This window comes from Emydura macquarii, unplaced genomic scaffold (genome assembly GCF_026122565.2).
Source record: "Emydura macquarii macquarii isolate MOO-44397 ecotype Brisbane River unplaced genomic scaffold, CSIRO-AGI_Emac_v2 contig_1253, whole genome shotgun sequence".
NCBI classification, from domain to species: domain Eukaryota; kingdom Metazoa; phylum Chordata; order Testudines; family Chelidae; genus Emydura; species Emydura macquarii.
Genome location: NW_027131390.1, coordinates 47556793 through 47572562, shown reverse-complemented (window position 1 = coordinate 47572562; position 15770 = coordinate 47556793). Strand labels below are relative to the sequence as shown.

Below are 15770 nucleotides of genomic sequence, written 5' to 3'. Positions count from 1 at the left end.
CCATATGCTCAGCATCTGAAAGAAAATTAAGCCACATGCTCCCTGCTATTTGTTTGCTTTAAGTCAGTGCTTGCAAGTTGCTATTGAATTGTAATGTTTTATTCCACATCTCAATAATGCTGTCGTGGGCGAGTAGAACAAAGTCGTAATTTACTCTAAAAGTGGCTCAGCGGCAGTTGGGTTGGATGCTTCTCTGGCATTTGTTTTCAACACAGGTGCTCCTCCAGGATCATAAAGAGAAAGCAGAAGGCTCGGATTATGGCACATTCAAAACGTTAGTTTAGCAATCCAAAAAAAAAAAAAATCATGTCTGTTTTTTTAACTCATTTCAGTTGGTGTTAAACCAGGAGCATAAAACTCTGTCTGCCTGAGTGCCGCAAGCCATTAGTATTCATTAATCCATGTTGTTGTTAATGGGGCAGATCCACAGTTGGTATAAACCTGGCAGTTGACACCAGCTGAGGATCTGACCCCATATGTTTTGGACCTTTGGTGGCGCCCACTTTTTTCCCCCCTCTGTTCTCTATGGATTTAAATGCCTCACTAAGAGCTGGATTACAATGGGCCCTTATGCATGAGCATAGGGGGAAGAACCATCTGCCCATCGCCTCCAACATAGGCACATACGACACAAGAATCAGGAAGCTCTATCAGACTCAAGGTCCATCTAGTCCAGAAACCTGTCTCTGACCACAGCCAGCACCAGTGGCTTCTGAGGAAGGTGCATGAAACCCCCATGCAATAGGCAGTAATGGGATAATTTACCCCCCCTATGAAGGTCTCCTCCTAATTCCTATGAGTGAGGGCCTCCTAAAATTAGACTCAGCGCTTATAGGAGTCAGTGCACCCCGAAAAGGGGCGCATACCACTCCAGCGAGAGCTGGGCCAGCAGAGAAGAGTTCAACCCACATGTGCAAGCAGACCTACGTTCCTGATGCTTGGCACAATGTTCACAGCCCCACTGCCACCTGGAAGATTCAGGATGGGTCCCCGTCCCTCCGAGTTCCCCCTAGCAGATTGCACAGCCTTGCCTGTAGTAATGTTGGGCCTTATCCTGGCAGCTGAGGATAGTGCATATTCTTCCCAAATGGTAGCAAGGGTTTGCTGGCGCCAGCCCTTTAGAGAGTGGATCTTTGCAGCCTCACCAGTGTTCTGTTTCCGTTGCTTTCTCGGGGAAGATCGATGACCTGTCTCGGTGGGAAATGGAGTCCTGCCACGGCTTGTGATTTTTATTGCTGGGCTTGCTGTAGTGAGGGGTTCACTTAGAGCCTCCGCTTCGCAAAGATTGCCAGATCTGGTTCTCAGTAGTACGCGTTCATGCTTAGCAGTGGCACTTATCTTTTGACGATAGGAGCACATGTGTGAGACTAAAAGGCGCACAATATGAAGAATATTGGAGCTAGATTAGATCTGCCACAGATCAAAATACTTCATTTTTGCCTAGTAATCCTTACAGACTGAGATACCTCCAGGGACTATCACAAATCCACCTAATGCTCCCTGCTGCTGGATTTTGCCTTTGTATCACTGGATTAGCTGTCAGATGTGTAAACACACAGGTAGCTAGAAAGTGTCTCCATGATGACCCTGCTTCAGGAAAATGCCACTTATTCCAGGCCGGCTGTCACTGCGCTTTAGTGATGATTGGGTTCTCCTTTGGACACACAGCAGGTGCCTCTTCATTACAAAGGAGGGAAACAGAGCTAGATCTCTGTAGATTTGCCCTTTTTGAAGCAGGGCAGCGGTCTGTTAGAGGCAGTTGTCAGGTCCTCAATGGGACAATGAATCTCAGAGCTTAGTAGGCTTCTTACTATTTAATTAACATTTCTAGTGTGGTATTCTCCTGAGGCCTTACCCAGGTGGGGCTGCTAATTTGCTAGGCATGTCCAAACACATTGCATGTCTGATTGCATGGCCCACCTGCCTTATCTCATTTCCAGTGGGTGTATTGTGCATCTAGTCCATTTCCCCCACCTGTCCCCTCCCCTCTTGCACACTGAGCCTGCCCGGCTCCCACAGGAGCTACTCCTCCCCTGCCATTCCGCCAGGTCTGCTGCAGTCTCTGTACAGAGGGACTGCGGAGTGGAATGGTTCAGCAGTTAACTTGACTGCTTGGAAGCTAGCCAATCCTCCTAGCCTGGTGGAGAGACGCACCACCTCGCTGCAGCCAACGCTGACTCACAGGCAGCACGAAACTAACCATTAGTCAATGTCGCTGCAAAGTCCTGTTCCGTAAAGAACCCGGGGTGAGGGGTGCAGATGGGCAGGGAGAAGGACGAAGGGGTGGGAGGAGAGAGATGAAGAAGGCGGGAGAAGAGCACGGGAGGAAGAGGGAATGTGGAGTTAGAGGGAAAATGAGAGGTGTGGGAGGGAAAGAGAACAGATGAAGGAGTGGAGGAGGGAAAGGTATGAGACAACTGATCCAGTGGGCTCACCTGGCCTACTGGCAGCCTAGGTGGTCTACACACACCCAGGCTGCTCCTCTCCTGTGGTCACTCCCACCGTCAGCTCTCCCTGCTTTGCTCCTGGAAACGTGGGCCCAAGGCACGTGGTGGCCAGAGGGCTGCTCGGTGGATCGCACGGAGGGAGGCTCAGCTCTGAGTCTGGCCCACGCATGCCGAGCAGAGAGGGGAGCGCCGACCAGGGCTGGAGGTGGGCAGCTCTCTCCCACCAGCAAGAGGGTGGTGAACTGGGGAACAGGGGCAGACAGGCAGGACGATGAGGAAGGAGGAAGCAGAGTAGAAGACCTAATCCAGCCCTCCCTCTGGCCCTGGAGAATCCCCCTAGGAGCCCATAGACACAGCCAAAATCCATTGCCGGAAGGCACAGAGTCCCCAGCCTGGGCTCTGCTAGAGAGACACAAGCTGGGTTAGCAGATGCAGTCTGTGCTAGCATCTGACAGGTAGAGGATTCCCTCAGCCTGTCAAACCCCTTAGCGCTAAAAGCTCCCAGCTCCCTCCCTTTCCCTGGCACAGCTTGGCAGTATTTCTCCTCACACATTCAGCAGAGTTAATTGGAGCTTGGTGCTATAAATCTTACATCGTTAAGTGTCAGGCGATCCCTCCATCTCACATTTTGTGTGGGAGTTGTGGCAGTATTGAATTTTCAAATAAAATGATTAACAGGCAGCCTTAGGGCAACAATAGAGAGAACCTTCTCTTTACCTCCCCTGCCCTCCCTTGCCACCCTAATCTCCAGAAGAAGCTTTTGGTTTAAATTTTAATGAAAAGGGCTTGTCTCTCTATTCTAGGGGGCGAATAACTCTTGCCCAGATCTGGGGACTGTTTTGGAATCTCTTTAGGAGTCTGGCAGGCAATCAGGACATGGCTCTGAAGAGGTACAGACTCTTAGTTCAACTTCAAATGCAGCTAGCTACAATTATTGGCGTTTCAAGTGTTTTTAACCTGGGACTTCAAATAGTAGAAAAGAAGTCTACCTGATGGACAAGTTCTATGTGTCAGAACACAACAACATCCATCAGATTTCATGAAGCAGAGAATTAAAATCCGTTATAAACACTGCAGACAGCGTTTCGGTGCAACCAGACGCAGAAGTCAGTAAGCCTACTGCTTGAAGAAACAATTACTTCAAGAGACTGCCAAAGAAATATAGACATTCGGTTTATAGCCCTGCACAACCAGAATCTGCCTTGTTCGTGCTGTAGCAAAGATCATTTCATAGAATCATAGAATATTAGAGTTGGAAGGGACCTCAGGAGGTCATCTAGTCCAACCCCCTGCTCAAAGCAGGACTAACCTCAGCTATATCAACCCAACCAGGGCTTTGTCAAGCCTCAGCTTAAAAACCTCTAAGGATGGAGATTCCACCACCTCCCTAGGTAACCTATTCCAGTGCTTCACCACCCTCCTAGTGAAAAACTTTTTCCTAATGTCCAACCTAGACCTTCCGCCCTGCAACTTGAGACCGTTGCTCCTTGTTCTGTCATCTGCCACCACCGAGAACAGCCTAGCCCCATCCTCCCTGGAACCCCCTTTCAGGTAGTTAAAGGCCGCTATCAAATCCCCCCTCACTCTTCTCTTTTGCAGACTAAACAAGCCCAGTTCCCTCAGCCTCTCCTCATGAGTCCTGTGCTCCAGCCCCCTAATCATTTTTGTTGCCCTCCACTGCACTCTCTCCAACTTCTCCACATCCTTTTTGTAGTGGTTGGCCCAAAACTGGACACAATATTCTAAATGCGGCCTCACCAATGCCGAATAGAGGGGAATAATCACTTCCCGTGACCTGCTGACAACGCCCCTTCTAATGCAGCCCAATATGCCATTAGCCTTCTTGACAACCAGGGCACACTGCGGACTCATATCCAGCTTTTTATCCACCTTTACCCCCAGGTCCCTTTCTGCAGAGCTGCTGCCCAGTTCATCGGTCCCCAGTCTATAGCTGTGCATGGGATTCTTCCTTCCTAAGTGGAGGACTCTGCACTTATCTTTGTTGAACCTCATTAGATTTCTTTTGGCCCAATCCTCCAGTTTGTTTAGGTCACTCTGTATCCTATCCCTACCTTGCAGGGTATCTACCACTCCCCCCAGCTTAGTGTCGTCCGCAAACTTGCTGAGGGTGCAATCTACCCCATCCTCCAGATCATTAATAAAGATGTTGAACAAAACCGGCCCCAGGACCGACCCCTGGGGCACTCCGCTTGTGACTGGTTGCCAGCTAGACATGGAGCCATTGATCACTACTCGTTGAGCCCTATGCCCTAGCAAGTTCTCTATCCATTTTATAGTCCATTCATCCAACCCATACTTCTTTAACTTGCCGATAAGAATACCGTGAGAGACCGTATCAAAAACTTTGCTAAAGTCAAGGTATATCACATCCACCGCCTTCCCTACATCCACAGAGCCAGTCACCTCTTCATAGAAGGCAATCAGGTTGGTCAGGCATGACTTTCCCTTGGTGAATCCGTGTTGACTGTTCCTGATCACCTTCCTCTCTTCCAAGTGCCTTAAAATGGATTCCTTAAGGACCTGCTCCATGATTTTTCCAGGGATTGAGGTGAGGCTGTAGTTCCCTGGATCCTCTTTCCTCCCTTTTTTGAAGATGGGCACTATATTTGCTTTTTTCCAGTCCTCAGGGACCTCCCCCTGTTGCCACGAGCTTTCAAAGATAATAGCCAATGGCTCTGAAATCACCTCAGCCAACTCCCTCGGGTGCATTGCATCCGGCCCCATGGACTTGTGAATGTCCAATCTTTCTAAATAGTCTTGGACCCGTTCCTTCAGCACTGCGGGATGTTTGCCTCCTTCCCATTCTGTGCCACCCAGTACGGCAGTCTGGGAGCTGATCTTGTCTGTGAAGACAGAGGCAAAAAAGGCATTGAGTACCTCAGCTTTCTCCACATCCTCCGTCACTAGGTCGCCCCCCCTCATTTTCTAAGGGGCCCACACTTTCCCGAACCTTCCTCTTGTTGGCAACATGCCTGTAGAAACCCTTCTTGTTCCCCTTCACTTCCCTTGCTAGCTGCAACTCCAATTGCGCTTTGGCCTTCCTGATTTCATTCCTGCACGTTCGAGCAGTGTTTATGTACTCCTCCCTAGTCATCTGACCAAGCTTCCACTTCTTGTAAGCTTCTTTTTTGCGTTTAAGTTCGCCAAGGACATCTTTGTTAAGCCAAGCTGGATGCCTACCATATTTGCTATTCTTTCTGCACATCGGGATGGTTTGCTCTTGTGCCCTCAATAAGGTCTCTTTAAAATACAGCCAGCTCTCTTGGGTTCTTTCCCCCTCATATTAGCCTCCCAGGGAATCCTGCCCATCAGTTCCCTGAGGGAGTCAAAGTCCGCTTTTCTGAAGTCCATGGTCCGTATCCTGCTGTTCTCCTTTCTTCCTTTCGTCAGGATCCTGAACTCGACCATCTCATGGTCACTGCTGCCTAGGTTGCCACCCACTTCTACTTCCCCTACCAAATCTTCCCTGTTTGTGAGCAGGAGATCAAGAGAAGCTCAGCCCCTAGTTGGTTGCTCCAGCACTTGCACCAGGAAATTGTCAGCGACACTCTCCAAAAACTTCCTGGATTGTTTGTGCTCTGCTGTATTGTTCTTCCAGCAGATATCAGATATCATTTAACAGAGATTTCAAAAAGGCACAGTATAAAAATCTCCAGATTGGGACCAAAAATGGTTCTCAGAATCTACCAGGCAGAGGTCTGTTGCAAATGAAAAAAGGGATCTCTTCATGAGTACCAAATGTACTTATGCATATCACAGGAGTTCAAATTGATCAAATACATTTAAAGTAGTGTTTTAAATTATGCTTTCAACATTCAGTGTTGGATGAGAGAAACTTGGATGAGTGAAATTTATGCACTAGGTTGGAGACTACGGGGGTAGTTCGGGGAGTAGTTTTTGCCACAGTCTTGCCTTTTGCATTGTACGTTTATGTACCACGCTGTTATGCATTATATGTATTGTTATGCTTTTTGACCTGAACGACTAGCCAGAATTTGGGATCTTGTCGTTTTTTTCCAGTTGGGGGAAGAAACTGATGATGGACTCTGGTGCAATCTTGTTAATTTACAAAGAATGTAAAACATCTTGTTTCCCTGAACACAGGAGGAACAAAGAGAAGGAGATTGTTTCTTTGCTTACAGCCCCATCTTTCTGTTATCCAGCTTCTCCATGCTGTGTATATTTTCTGACCCTTCTCATTTTCTCTCTGCTTCCTTCTCTCTCTCTCTTCCCCCCTCCCCTTCGCCCCCCGGAGGCCTTCAGCCACATAGTTCAGATTCTTGGGTGGGCTCCCATATCCACTTTGACCCTGTCTACACTTACCTCTGAGATTCTTGCGTAATTCCCATCGACTTCTCTGCTTTCTTTTGTGCGCTGTCTTCACTGCACTGCGCCGATGGGAACTGTGTTCCCGTCGACGCAGCGCTACACCACTTGTGAAGGTGGTCTTAGTAAATCGATTTCTGGATCAACTGAGTGGGTCTTCACTGACTGTTCAGTCAATCCAGAGAAATCGATCTGATGGCAGCGACTTTGCCGCCGTCAGTGTAGCTGTAGCCTTTGTATCATTTGGCGGCTGCTTAGCCGTGTCTTACAGCTATCTTCAAATAAGGCGTGGAGGACACACTCGACAGTTTAAACAAGGTTTAACCCAACTCACAGCAGTAGGTTACATACAATATGTTCACCGATACAGAGTGTTTTTTTTGGGAGGGGGAAGCAAAATTGCAGGCCAAATTCTGTTGTCCTAGACAGGCCTGATTCTCCATGGACTCTGCTTTTGTCACCTCTGTTTTACATCATCCTGAGTGATCAGTGTGAGAGAGAAGAGAGTCAAGTCTGGTGGGTGAGAGAAAGAGAGAGAAATGGCACAATTTGGCCCTGATTGCATAAAGAATGAAAGTAAGTCATGAAAACAACAGCATGCAAACCACACGTAGCATTGTCTAGACAGCTCAGGGTCATTGTGGTTGTTAAACCCCCAACATCCGGGATTCCCTTTTGTTTGTTGATGTCTTTTTTTGGTTAAGAAGGGGAAGAAAGAGAGAGAGACCAACCTACATCAATTATAACAATGCCCTAGGACAGTCGAGTCGGGTGTGAAAATTAAGCCCAGAACCTCTGGATCTTAAAAGCATGAGCATCAGGAACTAAAGTTTGTTATATATGGACGGCAGCAGCAGCAGATTCATAAAGGATTTACATGTTCCAGCCACTAGATGGGGACAAAGCTATACTGCCCAACCACCACTCCCCCAAGCATGTACACAGCCATAGAAATGCTGTGTGCTTCAGAGAGGACCGTTTGGCGTAATGGAAATGCTCAGTTAAGGCATCCAAAGAGCCTCAACTCTTTCCTGTAGTGACACCATGAAAGGGAGTGGGGAATCTAGTCTTGGATTACAAATATTTAAAATGCATTAATCATCATCTCATGGGTATTGCATCTCTAGGGGGCAAAGCTGAGCTTGTTTGCATGCCTTAATGTGCTTGGATTTCTTTTAAGATTAGCCTTGGCTCTGAATTTCCTGGGGTGATTATACTTGGTTTGGGGATATTTTCAACCTCCGTGTGCCGTATTTTAACATAAATTGCTGCTATCCACTCTCTGCCTTAACTCCAGTGTATTCAGGACTGGTCCAAATTCCCCTGAATTCAATGGAAAGATGCCCATTGACTTCCTTGGGCTTGAAGCAGGCCCTTGATCATTAACCCATCCAATCAGCATCCCGAACCCTTCTAAGAGAGAGGCCTCCAAACCTGCGCCCATATTTGCTGGGATCCCACTGCAGCTGCCTGGATCCATTTCTGCTTGCTGCCTTTTCTAGGCGTTCATCTTGGAGGGAATCATGCTGTGCATGGGTCTGGCCCTGCCCACACCTCTTTCCAGAAAGGCCATGCCTGTTCTTTTCAAACATGCTGAGATCACCTGAAGCCCCTCCCTTGCTCTTGTGGGTCTCTCTGGAGAATTAGATGTACCGTTTTGTCAATCACAGCCCAGGCATCACCTGCTTGACTCAGCCTTACAGAATTATTCAGAGGCAAAATGCATGTCATGATACTGCATTCGTGCTTTCTGCTTCGTTTCTTAAAGCGGCAGCACAGAGATTTGCAATGCAATCACAGCACTGCTCTTAAAAACACTATTGAGACGCTCCTGGATGGCCATTTAAAGGTCAAAGTTGTTTGCTACAATGAGGATACTGTTAGCACCACATGGTAACTACATGTTGGTTTTTCTTATCCATTATTGGTATGATCACCCAGAGGTCCCAGCCAAGATTGGGAATGCAGCGTGCTGAGCGCTGGACAAACACGTAGTAACTTAAACCTCTGCCCTGAGGAGCTGACAATCTAAATACGCAGGACAGACAAAGGAATGATCATTCCTGTTTTGCAGCCGGGGACCTGAGGGACAGAGAGATGAAAGAACCAAAACCTGAATGCAGATCTACTGAATTCTAGCCCGGTGCCTTAACCTCAAGACCGTCCTTCCTCTCATGACATGGAGCATGCTACTTTTGAAACGCAGAGCAGCGTGGCGCTACCTTAACACGCAACAGTCTCCCAGGCAATTGGCTCCATACCAGAGAAGTCTGTATTTTTACAGCGTCAGAAAACTACTTCTTTCCTCTCATTAACTTTATTAGTACGCGTCTCCGAACCCACAGGTTTAAGTATGCCAGGCCACAAGTTTGACATTGCTGGTCTTAACTACCTAGAAGTAATTTAGATAGTTGTCATGCAGGATAATTAGGTGTTTCTTAGCTATTATTCACATTTAAGTCATCCCTCCCTTTAATAAGTGCCGCTATAAATTTAGATCAGCTTTGTCTCAGCTTTTGCTATCCACATTAATGGCGTCACAATAAAACCATATCTGTGAGACACTTCTGATAACTTTCCCACTAATATGTGTAGCTATTCTATACACCCCAGACCTATTATTTCACTGCCATCCACTTTCATACTAATAGGAACCGCTTCCTTGTAATCTACATGTTCAGTGGGAAGCGTACCAATAAAGTCATGGTACTGATAAAGTTAATGAGAGGAAAGAAATAGTTTTCGGATGCTGTAAAAGGCAAATGTCTCCGGAATGGAGCCAGACCACCCCATTTCCAGTCATGCCTGTGACAGGCAAGGACCAGCAAAGCATTACCAACAACATACTGCATTTCACCTCCTTCCCCTTAAATGGATTGACACCTCTGATTTAGACTCATCTATAATTTTAGCATGTCCCAATGTCTTGCTTTGCCCATAAGAGCTTCAATTTTTAGGCAAGTCTTCTGGGCAAATGTTAAGAGTTTCCCCTCATCCCTTTGTTAAATGTGATAATACAGATGTTATCCCTGCAAATGAATTTGTGAAGGGTGGGAGGAGAAGAATTTTTGAACTTTCTGTCTATTTTGTGAGCTTAGTCATTTGAAAGGGCATTTCATTGCATTCATGTCCATGGAAATAGTTCTCAAACGGTCAGTGTACATGGAATGGAAGTAACCGTTCAAGTAGGTGACCGCTGCCTGTCTCTGTATATGCAGTGCTTCTATACTTTAGGTTTCTTCCATTTGGGGACAGATTACCAGTCCCCGGTTTTAAGAATAGGGAATGGCACTCAAACGGCTAATCTTTCAAACCACAAGAAACTTTAAGAGCATTTCCACTGTGTGCTTGTGCCCGTCTGTGTACATGTACGCTTAAAAAATTCCTTCTGTTTTCCAAAGTTTGGCCTAGAAAGGCAGTTGGTCCAGTGGATGGGGTGCCTGGGTGTTGGAGCTAGTTCTGCCACTGATTTACTGTGTGACCTTGGGCAAGTCATTTCCCCTTCCATCCATCATCTGTCTTATCTATTTAGACTGTAAGCTTGTTTGGATAAGGCCTATTTCTTACCCTGTGCACAGTACTTAGCACAATTGCCAATAAAGCCCTTACGTGCTACTGTAGTGTAAATAATATCAATGTGGGAGGTCTATTAAATGGGAAACCGCTGCTGCTGCTGACATCTTGAGGACTATGACTATATTAAAATTTCCACGTTCACCAAGCCAATGGCATGAAGTGAAATTTCATTTGATAACGTTGGCATGGTAAGTAGAATTGAGTGCAATTTCGAAATTCTGTCCCGTGAGAAATTGACATTTGAACATTGGGTTTTGTCATGAAACAGGTGCTGTGGTCCTCCAGGGAGCCTGGCCCATAGGGAATCAGGGCTGGAACTGTAACTTTTGTAAGGCAATGTATCATGATAAGAAAAATTGTAGTTTCATGTTTTGTTGAACTGATTCAAAATGAAACATTTTGGATCATTTCTGACAATGAAATATTCTAGTTTGGGTCAAACTAACCCAAAATAAAATGTTTCACTTTGGTTTTCCTAATGGAAAATCAAAAGTTTTTGGCAAAATCTGTATTTCTGATACATAAAAAAAGTTATTTTGCAGAAACTACATTTTCCATTAGAAAATTACTTCAAATCATTTTCCATTGGAATCTAGACCATTCCTAATCAATTCCAACTGTTGGTTAACACTAAAAGAGGCAGGAATGCAATTCAGCATCCTCCTTTCACAATCACTTGCATACACGTTTGCAGATATGCATTTTTATTTCCTGAAATATAGACTTAAAATGCATTCTGATATACATAAATTCACATCAGAAAGATCTGCGTTCCCTTAAAACCGTGCTAAGTCTAGTTTTGAGATCTCACTAGCCTGTGATACCTGTGCTTTGATGTTAAAGTATTATATATTGCAAATTAACTGCAGGTGGTAGGAAAATAGATCCCAAAAATGTGAATAGAGGACAGTTGATGTTACACTTAGCCATAGTTTTGGGCAGTCATTAGTACATGTGACAATCAAAATTATCCAGAGCTGATAATTTTAGCTAATTTTAACCTCTACAATCAGATCACCTGGAGATTGGGATAATGGAACCAATGGTCCTCAAAGATGCTGGACCTCTACACCCCCTTGCATCTGTGTCTTGAATTCACTTTTGATTATATTAAGATCTGAGGCTCAGTACCCCCTAGCATTATGCATGGGTGTGTGGATGGAGAAGCATTGCATGTACATAAATAGTTGGGCCATGTTTTATTTGTTCAGGTTTTTATGAGCATAAGACAATAAAAATCCTGCTGACAACAGAAGCGACTTGGGTTTGATATTGTCTGATAAAAGAATTTTTCTTAAAAAAGCAAAGATCAGCAGCTTAAAGAATCCCCTTTATAAAATAAAATATATAACAAAGCTTGTGCGGGAGACAAATAAATTATTGATGCCGTGAATTATTCATTGTTCTCAAGTAACCAGCTCAGGATCCCAGGAACTTACGGAGCTGCAGGGAGTTATAGCAGCTACACTTGCTGTGCGCTTAAATTGGCAGAGCTCCATTGACTTCAGTGGAACTTCCCCCAGTTTACACCAGCAGAAGATTTAGCCCAAATGTTTTTCTTCTGTCTTGTGGGCAGCCTAGGAAGAAGGGGATGCTGCCTTACCAATCAGCTGATCAGAAAATGCTTTGATCAGGACAAAGCATCCAATGTCATTCATAAGTGGTGGGGGGCAGTGGAGACGAAGGAAGCAAAATCTTTGCAGCTTTGTTTTACGCTTGGAATCCTATCCAGTGTTCTGATGGCGTCTGTGAAAACTTTAACTGTGCACAATGGGTGAAATCCTCGCCCCCATCGAAGTGATTGGGTTGGGGTTTTTTTGCCCTTGACTTCAATGGGGCTAGGATTTCATCGCTGGTGCTAATGTACCAAGGTGGTGTTGGACTGGACAGTAATTTGAAGGAGGTGGGTTGTACTTGGGGTTGACTTCATCTGACTCTCTGCTCATAAATTATTATCATGTGGTCTAACTCTCATATCCACCATGCCCCTCCCTTACCCTCTCCCCCCCACAGCCCCCAATTTCAATTTATTTATTTATTTTGTGTATATGTGTGTGTTTCTAGGTCCGAACTGCTTTGCAGGGAGCACCATAATTCCGGCTGGCATTGACGTGAAAGTGGATGAGTGTAACGTCTGTCATTGTCACAACGGGGACTGGTGGAAGCCTGCTCAGTGTTCAAAACGCGAATGCCACGGCAAGCAGATGCTATAGAGGCAAAATCCACACTACTGACAAGTCCATTTAAAAAAAACAAAAAAAACGTAATGGCTTCTACACTGCACATATTAAACTTCCTCCTGCCAGCTGCAACAGGGTCACCAGCAAAACCTTTTAGGGGCAACAAAAATGACTGTTTTACTAACAAACAGGAAAGTTCTCTCACACACGCACTATTCAGAATATATATACAGTAGCTAGATATCTTATCTGCTTTTGCTTGATGGGGACTCAATAGCTGAGGTTTTTGGAAGGGAAAAGACCTGCACAGATTCCTCCATTCGTGATGCCTCCAATCTGTCAATTAACGTATAGCTCTTCTATCACTTCCTACAACATGAATTGCATTTTTGCTCTGGTGATTTTTTTTTTTTTTTTTTTTTTTTTTTTTTTTTAAAAGCATCTTCCTAAACTTTCTCACAACCAGGGTCTTCTGGGTAATAAGGTTCTGAGTTAAAGAAGAATGAATACTATTTATTTTTTTTAACGTCCGTTGTAAAAAAAAAAAAAAAAAAAAAAGACAGATAGAGGGAAGAAATCAAATTGGAATGGAAACTGCAGAAAGCTTGAGCTCAATGCACAGATATGGGGATCGGCCCCACCCTAGCAACAATCCATTTGTGTTCTGCTTTTTCCACTGAGTGGAGACAATCAAGTTGAAGAAATCTACACAATCATCACGACTGATCCATTAAAGCTATTCATCAAACCCACTAAAAGATGCCAGGCAACAGCAGTAGCTGGACACAACTCCATTGGTACCGATGACCTTGATAGGACAACACAAACCAAAATAATTTTGAAAAATGACCAACACTAGGTTTGCATCCAAGGTTGAAGACGTGCACCATTTGTCAAGCGCTTGGTTTTGGACTGCTTGTAGTCACTTTGGATCCATATATGGTCCTGGTGTAACAGTGCTGATTTGCACCAACGATTAGTTTCACCCTGTGGGGCTTCTGCTAGCATAAACCATTGGCCTAAGGTGTGTAGACCCACTATGAATCAGATCAGAATTGGCGTAAGAGCTCTGAGGTGGTTTCAACATGCAGTTTCCCTGAGATATGTCTGAGTTTACCTTGTCACTGTGCCATCACAATTCCATGCCATCCCTACTCTCACTGCAGTAACTGAAAAAATTTCCCTCAACCTCAGGGAGATCGAGCTTCCACCCCCCCACCCCATTTCTAGTTCAAGGGCAGATCTGTATGCATCTCTAATGCGCCCAAGCCCCACCATGAGAGTTCCATGGCCATTGGCTGGAATTTTTTTTTTTTTAAATAGGGGTTGAGACTAAAAAAATGTTAAAAGCCAAGCATCTAATTCACAAAACTGCCGTGGAGCACCGGCAAAGAGAGTGACAGTAGCCAATGGGTTGTCCTCTAAGCCAGCTAAACCTAGGCCCTTAGTAATCTACGGGATGTGAGCTGTTGCACAATGTATTCTCCTGTCCTATGGAGAGGGGGTAAGACATTGTTTCCTGAGAACACTCCTGACGATCCCCTTGTTTTTCATTCACTTCTTACAACGGCCACAGCCTTGTTTTATAATGACCATTCAGGCCAAGAACCGCACCAGTAACATCCCCATGCCCAAGAGAGAGCATGCTCCTTGCATCTAGGATGCTGCTAGACCCCAGCATAGTAAAGACCAAGCATGAATGGCTCATCCCTACGTTGTCCCCTTGACTTCAGTGGAAGGTGGCTGAGGCACAGAATTGTGTGGTGTGTTACCCATGGCATCCTCAAATGAGGCCCCCAAAGCCATATTTCCCTGGATTTACAATAGCACTTGTTATACAAGGCCAAATTCTTAACCTCCTCCCTTCCCCTTGAGTAGCTCAGATTGAAGTCAATGGGCCCCCCGCGTAGAGTAAGGTACTACTCAGCGTGAGCCGGGATCAGAACGCGTCCTATAGACATTACACATCTTCCCTGCTCATAGCAGTTAGTTCCAGCAAGAGCCAGGCCTAAAAATGAACCTGGGAAGGAATTAGCCCTCAGTCCTCAACACAGTCTTGAGTAAACTGGTTTCTTTACAGTACAAATAGCATTGCCATCCTGCAGAGCCCGGGTCTGCACCAAGGTTGGGACTTTGTCGTGGCAGCCATTAATAGATAATGTGCTATCCTGAATCATTCTTGCGCAGTCCCCCCCCTCTGTGATTTGTTCATGTCCACACAATGTAGAGGCACTCCAGGCTTTCCGTGCATGGAGAGGAAGGGTTTCCGTTGCACTAGTGTAACCTCGAGCCAGCTTTGAAATTCACAGGCGTGGGGCTGAGACATAAATGATGTGGCTGGGGTTGAAACACAAAGAAAACCTTTAGTGCAGCCCTGACGTAGCCATTATTAAAGCGCGACCATGCCACCTTGAGGGAACTGAAAGAGCAAATGCAATGGGGAAGCCAAGATGTAATAATTCTGCATCAAAGGATAAGCACACCAAGAATTTACTAGGGCAGAGGGTGGGTACGCTAAGTTATCTTCAGACAGCAGCTACAATCGCTGCTGGAGGAGGGCGCTCCATCACCTTTGTTAGCAGCCAGAGAGAGTCTTTTCCTGACATCGCCTGGCAAGCTAAATACTTTCAGGCTTCATTGCACTGACACCTGTTTATTTAGCTTACTGAAGATGTAACCCAATACTGTGACAGCCCTCCTCACAGGGTGATACCATTTTACAACTCTATTATAGCCAGGTCACTGCGAGGCGTTTGATGTGTTTGCTTTTTCCACAATGATTTTGTGAAGCCTTTGGGCCCCGTAATGGCTCTAATGCGAGTTGACGCAGAACTCTTGGGGAACAGCTCCTCCGTGGCTATAAATTGGCACGGTTCTTCTGAAATCAAAGAAGCCCATGTTGATGTATACCAGCTGAGGAGCTGGTCCACGTTGGCTTCAACCGTAGAAGTATCAGTTCCTTTGTTTGCAACCAGCCTGTTGCCTTTGTAGTCTTATTTCAGCCCCATTTTGTTTTCTTGGGGCCAGCTTTGCCGCTGGTGAAATTCAGCCTCGGTCTGTTGAAGTCAGCTACAATTTACACCCGCTAAGAATGCGGCCCATGTACATGGCTACCGTTAAATAAGGGACCATCGTATTTATTTGTAAACTGCTATCATCTGTCAATGACTAGCCAGTTTCAAAAATTTCTAAACAACAGTGTGCCTGAAAACAAAGGGGG

At 45.5% G+C, this 15770-nt stretch overlaps 1 protein-coding gene across 3 annotated transcripts in view; it reads left to right on the top strand.

The window, feature by feature from the left end:
- VWC2L (von Willebrand factor C domain containing 2 like) overlaps positions 1-15530 on the top strand; it is an 81240-nt gene extending 65710 nt beyond the window's left edge. For 2 of the 3 annotated variants that reach the window (XM_067548715.1, XM_067548714.1), the window contains exon 4: positions 12435-15530. In XM_067548715.1, the coding sequence (XP_067404816.1) occupies positions 12435-12583 (149 nt within the window). In that variant the 3' untranslated portion in view covers positions 12584-15530. The remainder of the gene's footprint in view (positions 1-12434) is intronic. The other variant, XR_010919793.1, reaches the window with a different exon arrangement.
- Positions 15531-15770: the final 240 nt, after the last annotated feature.